This window comes from Merops nubicus, unplaced genomic scaffold, assembly GCF_000691845.1.
Source record: "Merops nubicus isolate BGI_N331 unplaced genomic scaffold, ASM69184v1 scaffold3, whole genome shotgun sequence".
NCBI lineage: Eukaryota > Metazoa > Chordata > Aves > Coraciiformes > Meropidae > Merops > Merops nubicus.
This window is the reverse complement of record NW_008596762.1, coordinates 118730-128561: the sequence shown is the minus strand read 5'-3', so window position 1 is coordinate 128561 and position 9832 is coordinate 118730. Positions and strand designations below refer to the sequence as shown.

Here is a 9832-nt window from a genome sequence, read left to right as displayed (position 1 = left end):
GGGTAGCTCCATGTGCCTCGTGGCAGCACCAGTTTCTAGAGGGGTTTCCTTCCCCCCCCATGTAGTGACATGAGGTTCAGAGTGTCTCCCAGCCTGACTTGCAGGAACTCTGCCCAGTTCATGGTGTTGCACTGTGCCTCTGAACCTGCTGACTTATTCCATGTATCTGTGGGGTGCTTCACATGCTCTTCTCATGGCAGCTGAAAAGAATGCAACCAAAAAGTGCAATCTCCTCCACAGCCAGTCTTTTTTGACTCTCTCTTTTGTTCACTGGGATCACTTTGTTTCTTGTGTCATCTTTCATCTTCTCAACAGTTTTCAAAATACTCCTCCAGCTTTTGTGAGTGTTCCATAACTGTGTTTCTCTTAAAATATAAAGTTCTTCTTCCTCTAAGTTAAAAATTAACCACCAGTGTCCACATTTTCTCCCAGGAATGCAATTTGAAAAGGCTAGAAAACTTTTTTTTTAACTTTTATTTTCCCTGTGTGATAACATGGACTTGCCCCCTGCTGACCTCATCAATGTATTTCTGATGTCTCTTAACAGTGAAGAGCCGTTGTGTTAAGTGACAGATTTTCCTCCCAAGTTAGTTGTTTCTTTTTGCCAATCAACTGCCTTCCATATTGCCAGCTCCTAAATGGAGTCAGGTAGGTGGAGGTAGAAAGCACAGGCTCTTTACATCAGGGGCTTCAGTAGGTGCTTTCTCTGAAGCAACCAAAGAGTGGTCCTGCACTGTAAACATATTGGAACTGAATGTTCTTGCTTTGCCTCCTGTTGGTGTTTAAAGGAAGGTGTTACCTTTCACTTCATTCTGTTAAATCTGCACTGGAGCTGAAGAAAGGGTTGACGTAAGACTTAATGAAATAAAGAGCTCAAGTATTTCAAAATTTCAGTGTTGTCTGCAAGTACACACAGTTGTCCCCCCCGTGTATTCATTTGTTCTTGTTTCTCTTTTCTAGGAGCTTGAGCTGCCAAAGGATTACCCTGCATAAAAATCTATTTTTCTCTTTTGTTTGCAACTCTGTTGTAACAATAATTTCACTGACTGCAGTTGCCAACAATCAGGAGTTAGTTGCAACTAATCCAGTAAGTGAAAGTATATTTGGCAACCTTGTTGGTTTGTATGTGGAAAACTTCAGCAGCGCAGAACTGATGAGACATGAGTAGTTGATGAAATGTTGTATACAGTGGGGTTAAAACGTTCCCTAACGCTGTATCCATGCTACGTAGGACACCAGATGTCTAACAATGATTTGGGCATTTCACATCTGAGCTTTCAAAACAGTAAAATCACCACAAGAGACAGTGCACACTGGACTGCTCTCCTCAACGTCTGCAAATCACTTTTGCACTGAAGCAACTGCAAGAGCACAGCCTGCTCTAGATAACGCTGGTGACACTATGACAGTTGAATTCATCAAGGAAGGGCAGTAAAAAAAGCTTTGCAATGCATTTTGGTTCTGTCAGCCACTTCCCTATGGCTTTAACTTTGCCATCTTCCTTTGAAATGAGATTTTTTTATTGTTGAAAGGAGAAAAAGCTGGTCCTTATATTCCTAAAGTAAAAGGCAAAATGGAAAAATTGTCCTTTCAGGTCTGATTTTTCTGTCTCTCATTCCCTGATAATACTGGAGTAAGTGTGAATCAGTAGCCTCTCCCAAAAGGTTAGAAGTTAGAGCAACAGAAGAGCCTGAACATGAAATATCTAAACAAACAAGCCCCTGACTATGACTTTATCTTTATTTAGACCTGGACGATAAATTTAAATTCTGTAAAAGTAAAGGGCAAAACTCCAGCAGCTGAATCAAGTAAAAAGATAAATTCTCTTTCTTCTCTAAAAGTTCATCAAAGTGCTGGAAAACAGGCTTGAAATTCCTGATAATAATCACCATGGAGTGAGTTAGGTAGCAGAGCACAGTAATACAATATTGATTTTTGGTTTAAGTGTCAGAAATAGCACACAGCTATTTCAAGCAAAGAAAAACCAAAAAAAGAGTTAACTATGTCCAAATCTGCAAGTTAACTCTTGCTCCTTTTTCAGAGTGTCACATTTCAGTCTTCACAAGGAGTTATAACATTTCAGTTGAAGAGTATCTTTTGAATGAATCTAAATACAAATATATGCCAGTAAGAGAGCTTCCTTCCAGAGCCTAATGTGCAAGGTGTGAACTGGCCCCAGGTGCAGCTATGACTAGGTTAGAATAGGAAGTATTATAAACATTTGAAAAGCATAAGTCATTCTTTGAATTATTTATATGTTAGAATTGGTAAAACTGAGAGGGGATTGCCCCCATCAAAGCACATTTTTCTTGTGCAGTTACCATCAGATAATTGAAGGATGCCCTATTGATTGGGCTGGTCAGATGTGGCAGTGTTTGCAAGAAGGGAAGACAACATCACTGCTTTCTGCCATCATGCTTGAGGATCTCGAGGTCCTCGTGCTGGAATAATAAAAATACAGACTCAGTTACCAACTTCCTTGTCACCATAAAGTATGGAATTGTAATTCCATGAAAATTCTATTTTTAAAAAAGTAATTGTAGTGAAAAATAGTGAAATAACATTTGACTGGGGCAGAATTTTTTTTCCATTTTCCAAATATACATCTGACATTTTTGCAAATTAAAATTTTATGTTGTGCTCTGCTTTTTTCTCCAGGTTAGTTGCAAAGTGTCACAGTTCATCTACCTGTACCTAATGGGTTGCAACTACTTTTGGATGCTGTGTGAAGGCATTTACCTGCATACTCTCATTGTGGTGGCTGTTTTTGCTGAGAAACAACACTTGATGTGGTATTACCTGCTTGGCTGGGGTATGCAATTTCTTGTTCTGTATTTTCAGGCCAGTGCCATCTCTTCCTCCTTTTCATGAGAATTCAAACAGCTGTACCTTTGCTCCTCTGAGCTGGTGGCTTTGAACAACGATGACACACCCCTCTTCTTTGTCTCTAGTGTTTTAACAGGCTTAGAAATATTAATGTAGGAAGTTGAATGTACCTCTATCTTTGCTGAAAGAGAGATTATGCATTTCTGGAATCAGGAAGCGACTCCTCCTGTGTGTAGAGAAAATAGTCTCCTATTATAAAAAAGACATTAAGAAGTAATTATTCATTGTTCCTCATCTCAAAGATGTTTATTCAGGAATGAATGTTTGTTTTCAGAGAAGTCTCGCCATGTCTGGGGTGGAGGGTCAGAACTGTGTTAAAGATGGCCAAGGATTTATTTTTCCAGCAGTTCCATTTGACCTGTATTGTTCACTAAGCAAATACAGAAGAGCTGTAGCTGAAGGTCTCAAGTAACATTAGTATCAAAACTAACAAGCCAAACCTGGGCACTTCAGATAATGCACAGCAGCATGTCCACAGAGTGCAAGTGGGGGCTTTCTCCTCAGCTTTGGTGTGTTGGCACGTTCAGCTCTAACATGACTTAGTACCTGGGTCCGTAGCTGTCCCCTTACAGACACAGCTGAGATGTGGTTAAAAGATCAGATGTGCTCAGCAGGTTCTGAAAATGAGCTGCCACCAGCGTGTCAGGGACCCCAGATAACTAATTTTTAAAAAATTTTTAATTTGTCCTGATTTCCAGAGTATTTTCAGGTTTGTTTTGCAGATGATCTTGTTTTCTGCATACCAGGCAAAGATCAGCAAGGAGATGATCAACATCCTTAATCATACTGTTAAAGCTGTGCTCACATTTGCAATTACCTTTTAAATATTACCCACCTATTTAGCATCATTGCAGATTGCAGTCTGAAAAACTTCCATGTTAATGAAGCTCAGTTGTTGCATTTTAAAAAGTTATCACCTGATTTGCCTTTTCCTCTTTGTGTTGGTATGAATTCCCTGGCAAGACAGTGGGAATAAGGTTTCATACACCCCTAGGAAAGAAACCTAATAAAACAGAAACAGAATTTGTCCTTGTTACTTGTTTGGCTCTGCAGGTATGTAGTTTGAATGAGGTGAAAATACAGATGATTCCTGCAAGAGATTCAAGTTTACTTAGTTATTAGCCAGGGTTTTTATATTAAAAAATAACTGGGTTTTTCTCCATAGGTTTTCCACTGATCCCTGCCTGCATACATGCTGTTGCTAGAAGTTTGTATTATAATGACAAGTAAGTGGTATCTCAACTAGCTTTGCAAAATTATGGTGCTTTCTTTAAAGGAGAAAAATTGAATGCAATAGATAAAATGCTAATTTTTTTTCTTTCCCTGCTTGTTTTCTCTAGTTGTTGGATCAGCTCTGATACTCATCTGCTGTACATCATCCATGGCCCTATTTGTGCTGCTCTGTTGGTAGGCATTTTTTAGATAATATTTTGGTTTTCCTATTTGTTTCCTGGCTGTTCTTCATGGGTTTATCAGATTGGTAAGAGACTAAAGCTAACGTTTAGAGGTCACTGTCACTCGCTGGACTCTCATTTAACCCAGCAGGTGCCTTAGACACCAGATGCACAAGTCTTGGCCTTGCTGAGGAGCTGTATCCTGGTCCTTTGAAAAATTCAGGATTAGCACTGTTGATTATCATTCCACTTAAATGCTACTGACAAGGAATGACTAAGTAGTACCTGGAGCACTGAAGGGCCATGTTCAAATCCTTTGTTTAGTTGAGAACACTTTCTCAGTGCCCAGGCGATTTGCCAGGTTGACCCCACCACAGGCATCAGTTTCTGATCTAGGTGAACTTCCTCTTCTGTTAAATTGTTAATGAATATTTGCAGAGGATGTTCTGTGCATACAGGATTCTCTGTGAAGGCCATTGTCTTAATGATCATAAATCCCTTGGTTCTTGTGACTCCCATTTTCAATCACTGTGAAATTAGCTGGTGAACTTCTATTGTGAAGACTGTGCTGATACCATGATACACCTGAGGTCCTCTGCACGGGCAGCCAAAGGCAGCCCCTATGACTTTACTGAGATCCATGGCCCTTGGGATGTCAGTGATTGCTGGTAATCTCCTGTCCTGTTAGTTGGGTCTGCCATAGTTGTTCATGTAAAGACATTTTAACTAGTGCTCTAATATGTAAACTTAAAACCAATTCTAAATCCTTTCCATTTTTCTTCTTTCTAATTTCTACAGAAGATGAAATCCTGTTTTCACAGAAAGGCTTTTTTTGTTTTCACAGAAAGGGGTTTTTGCTCACTTTGGTGGTGCTGAATTTCACCCACAACATATATGCTATTCTGCATTGCTTTGGGGTTGTTACTTCCTTTGTCCAGGTGCCTCTTCACAGACACATTGCTTAAATAAAGCTCTGTAAAGCTGAAATGTAATTTGTATTAATAGGAGCTTGCTTAAATAACAATGGAAAAAAATTGTGTAGAAGCTATAAGACTATACCATCTTCCATGAAGTGACCTCATTTTAGGATGTAAGATCATTTTCTCCTTCCCTGCATTGGCCTCTAGAAAGTCACACTGAAAACAGTGGCAAGACTCCCTCCTTCTGCTTTCAAACATACTGGATCAGTCCCAAACTGTCAAGTCTTCTTTCCACTCAAGGCAGCTCTGAGTCCTTTGATTTTCTTGGAGGCATGACAAGTGCCTCTGCGTGGTTGGTTTGGGCAGAATCTGTCCATTTTCTTTGCTGTTTACAAATACACAGACGTTTAATTTCTGACTTTTCCATGAGCTGACTGAAGGTGTATCTCTTGCACTCTTCATGCCTTAGTACAATCAGTAAATTTATTTTAAAAATATGTAGGAATAATAAATAAAACTACACATCTTGCTTATGATGGGAAAAAATACTCTCAAAGGAGCTGCTTTCCTGCTAACAAAAAAAAAAATTTAAAATGTCAATTGAGAAAAGATAAGCCTGGGATAAAGACATTAGATGACATGCATGTGATTAGACTTGGTGAACAGAACCCTCATTTGCTTTAGCAGCTTGCTTGCCAGATACAATTTTCACACTTTACTAAGCATGACCTGCTTTAGTAGACATTTAAGCAACAACATTAAACTGCAAATTAGATAACAAGGGAGAAGACACTGTTCTACTTGCGGGAGCAATATCTCAAAGAACATGAAAAGGACTGTCAAGTGGGTGCCAGGGAGAATTGGCAGAAGCCAATGGGAATTTAGCTCTTGTACATCACTGAAAATCTGACAATTACATAAAGTTAACAATAATGCTGCTTTTATGGTCCCTGTTATTATATAACTGCGGTCAGATCCCTGCCAAAGAAACTGGAAATGGGAGCAGACGTTTTGCAGGTTGCATTTTGATTGGAATTGTCTTTAGCTGGCCATTTAATTACAACTGTTTGATTAAGCAACCACGATTAAAGAAAGTGCATGGGAATGAAACAGTAGAAGGTGATGTTAGTTTTTACACTAAACAGATATTGATCACAAGGTCTGTTTATATCATCCTAAGGAGGAATTGAACTACATGCTAAGAAGGGTTACCATACTGCTTAGCACAAACTCAGCATGGAGAGAAGTGGACATACCAGGGACCTGAGGAAAGTTTAATTCAAGAACTTCAGCACGTATTGATTTATAAGCTCTATAGCTGAGTTCACAGCCACACTTAAGGCAGAACCTAAGTGCGACTAAGTTCCCAGTAAAGGTGCCAACATTTCTTTTTATCTAGGATTGCCTTCTCTGCCTTTGTTTCCATTTCTGTTCTTTTGCCTGGTTGACTGTTCAAGTCCCTGTAGAGCTGCTGCTGCATGTTCATACTGCAGCTAGCACAGCCAGGCTCCTCTGGGGCTTTACAAACTATCACAGTTGCTTGGATGGCAGTATATATGTGAGTAGTTCCACTGGCCTACTTTTGCTTAAGTGTAAAAATCTACTTGCTGCCTTGATAAAGTCAAGACCTGTTTTCATCAGTTTAAGAATTCAGTTCATCCTGACCTCACTGTATATGTGGCAGAAGAGAAAAAATCAAAAATGGGTGCTGCGTGCTTCTACTGACACTCGTTCTGTTCTTTGTCCTCTGCTTTGCCTCAGTCATCTTTTCCATTTGTTCTAGTACCTATTTGCAAACTGTTTATGAGCTTATTTTTGTGCTTTGTGGGTTTAGTGGTTAAGTAAAACAACTAGAGAAGTTCTGTGCAGTTCAGCACATTGTAAATTAAATAGTTTGCTGGGTGGTATTTTACTCCTGGCTGCTGCAGCTCTCTTCAGTTAGCATTCAAGGGCAGTGCTATAGGAACTGGAAGTGCTACCAGCATAACAGAGGGCTGAAAACTGTCTTTGAGACATGCTGATGTTGAACTAGTAGGTTTGAGAAGGATTAAGTTTAGAAATGGAGGAAAAATTTATTGTCTCTGAGGACTCTAGGAAGTTGGGTGAGGATTGTGGGGCTGCGTGAAATCTAAATAAATCACTTGAGCAAATCAAAGGACCTTGGTAGCTTAAACAAAGCTTAAAGGTAGCTGGAGACTTCCAGGAGAAATTCATGCAATAGTTTCCTATGTAAAACAATTTCCTGTTAAAAAGATTTAAATAGCATGTAAGTAGAATATAAATAGCATCATGCATCTGTCAGGGACCTTGTTGCTATAACAATACACAGCTGTTTGTCATGAAAACCTTCACTGACATGAAAGACTTCTGCCAGGGTTATGAAGGACATGGTGACACACATGGTCTGAAATGGCTTCCCAGTTTGCGTTTGTCCTAGAGCAGGACAGAGGCCTTCCCCTAGCCCAGGAATCCCTAGCCTTTGTAGAAGGGAGCTCTGTCTGTGTCTCTTTCTGCTGGCTTCTTCCCCACCCCACTTTTGTCTCTAGAGAGTTGTTGACAAGGACACAGAGTTATCTGGGACATAGAATGGGACTCTAGGTCTGTCCCTTCAATAGCGGGTCCTGAAGCAGCATTGTCTTGCCTGTGTGGCCTTGGGCAAGGTGATGGGTCTGGCTGAGCTCTCAAGGTCACTTCTAGCTGTAGTTTCTATAAGGGGCTGCCATTATTGCATGGTAGCTGAACATATGGTACAGTTATCCCTAACAGGGCTGTTGGGTATGTGTGCGTGTGTAGGCACGTGAGTGTGTGTGTGTGTGTCCTGGTTTTGTGGTGGCTCACAATGAGTGCTCACATGTTGGAGGGCATAGTCTGCAGAGTTGTGATTTCAGTTTGGGATTATTTTTCTTGGTTACACTGAATGAATGGATGTACACCAGTTAAAACAAAAGGCCTGAATACCCATGGAAATAATCAAGTTCAATAGTGCAGGAGAATGGTGTAGAACATCATAATCTCGGTGCTTGCCCCATTTGCAGGTCTGCTGAGTGATCCCAAAATCAACCATTGGCCACTGTAAGAATGTTAAGTCTGATGTTTATCTACAGGAGTATTCAGTTCCTTGTAGCAACATTTTGGATGCAATTTTATTTCTTTTTATTCTTTACAAATCTGATGTTTTTCTTCTCTGTAAATTTTTCAAATTCATATTTGAAAAATTAAAAAGCAGCTTTTTGAAGAATGATATATAAATACAAAGAGGGAAGTGTGTCCACCTCTTTCTTGACCAGCCTGAAAGGACATCACCATTTTAGAAAAACTACCCCTGCAGCTGTGTACTGTTGCTGTGCTAGCAGAGAGGAAGGTGGGTGGGCTGCTAACGCTGGAACGGCGACGGGTACCGGGGGGGACACTTGCTGCAATGTTAGAGGAATGGAGGTGGGCAATAGAAGTTAGAGCCCACTCTCAGGTACTTAATGGAGTTTTCAGAGAGTTTTAACTCAGATTTATTGTACAATCACAGTGCTATCCATCTAGTGTGAGTTTTCTGGAGTTTCTGGTTTTTGGCATCACAAAACAGCGTGTGGGATTATTTTTCAGACTAGCTCCGTGTCATTTTCTTTCCAAACAGGTGAATCTTTTCTTCCTGCTAAATATCGTTCGCGTTCTCATAACCAAGCTGAAGGACACCCACAAGGCAGAGTCCAACCTGTACATGAAAGCAGTGAGAGCCACTCTGATTCTTGTTCCCCTGCTGGGCATCGAGTTTGTGCTGTTCCCGTGGCGGCCGGAGGGGCGGATCGCCGAGGAGGTGTACGACTACGTCATGCACATCCTCATGCACTACCAGGTAGGAACCATGGCACGGCTTTTGCTCACTTCAGCTAGATAGCAGCTGGCATCTGAAGCAAATAAAGGGGAAATGATTGTGCTACTTTAATTTTTAAAGACCTTCATGCAATAGTCTTAGAAATTACTCTAACGTTCTCATGGTGAATTTTTATTTCTTAAAGGGAAGAAAAATGGTGGTGGATAATTGGCCCGATGCTTTTTAGTCATGTAGTTTTAGAAATAACTCACCAAGTGTAGATGTCTGTTGTATTTTCCTTTCTGTATCTAGCTGAATTTTATCAAGACTCTCTAAGTGTCAAACGTAGAAAAATCCGTATGCATATGAAATAAAGCAGAATCTTTTTATTTTACAGGGTCTGCTGGTGGCTACAATTTTCTGCTTCTTTAATGGAGAGGTAAGGTAACATTTAAAAAAATATTTTTATAGGATTTTTCCTATTTTATATACTTTTAGTTTGTTTCAGCAATTAGATGGTATTTTTTTTGGTTTTCTAAATCTAAACTTCTTAGGTAAAAATAATAATCTGACTGCTGAGAGCAGAGCTTGGGAAAGACTACACTGTCATTCATGGCATCGTTAAGGACTTTAGGACTGACTTGTTTGTGTTGAGCAATCTGCATGTCCCTTGATTGTATAAGGAATCTATAACACTTGCCACTGTTATAAATTCTTCATCAATTGCATATAAAAGTAAAATGTAATTCAATATCCTAAAGGTATATTTGTCTATGTTAGGAGCTATATAGCATCTGTTATCCTGGACAACTGCTGTATTTGGCCTT

At 39.9% G+C, this 9832-nt stretch overlaps 1 protein-coding gene across 1 annotated transcript in view; it reads left to right on the top strand.

Moving 5' to 3' along the window:
• CALCRL (calcitonin receptor-like) overlaps nucleotides 1–9832 on the top strand; it is a 24695-nt gene that overhangs the window by 9337 nt on the left and 5526 nt on the right. The window contains exons 6-11 of the mRNA XM_008936464.1: nucleotides 961–1087; nucleotides 2659–2812; nucleotides 4052–4112; nucleotides 4227–4293; nucleotides 8829–9047; nucleotides 9403–9444. Of these exons, the coding sequence (XP_008934712.1) occupies nucleotides 961–1087; nucleotides 2659–2812; nucleotides 4052–4112; nucleotides 4227–4293; nucleotides 8829–9047; nucleotides 9403–9444 (670 nt within the window). The remainder of the gene's footprint in view (nucleotides 1–960; nucleotides 1088–2658; nucleotides 2813–4051; nucleotides 4113–4226; nucleotides 4294–8828; nucleotides 9048–9402; nucleotides 9445–9832) is intronic.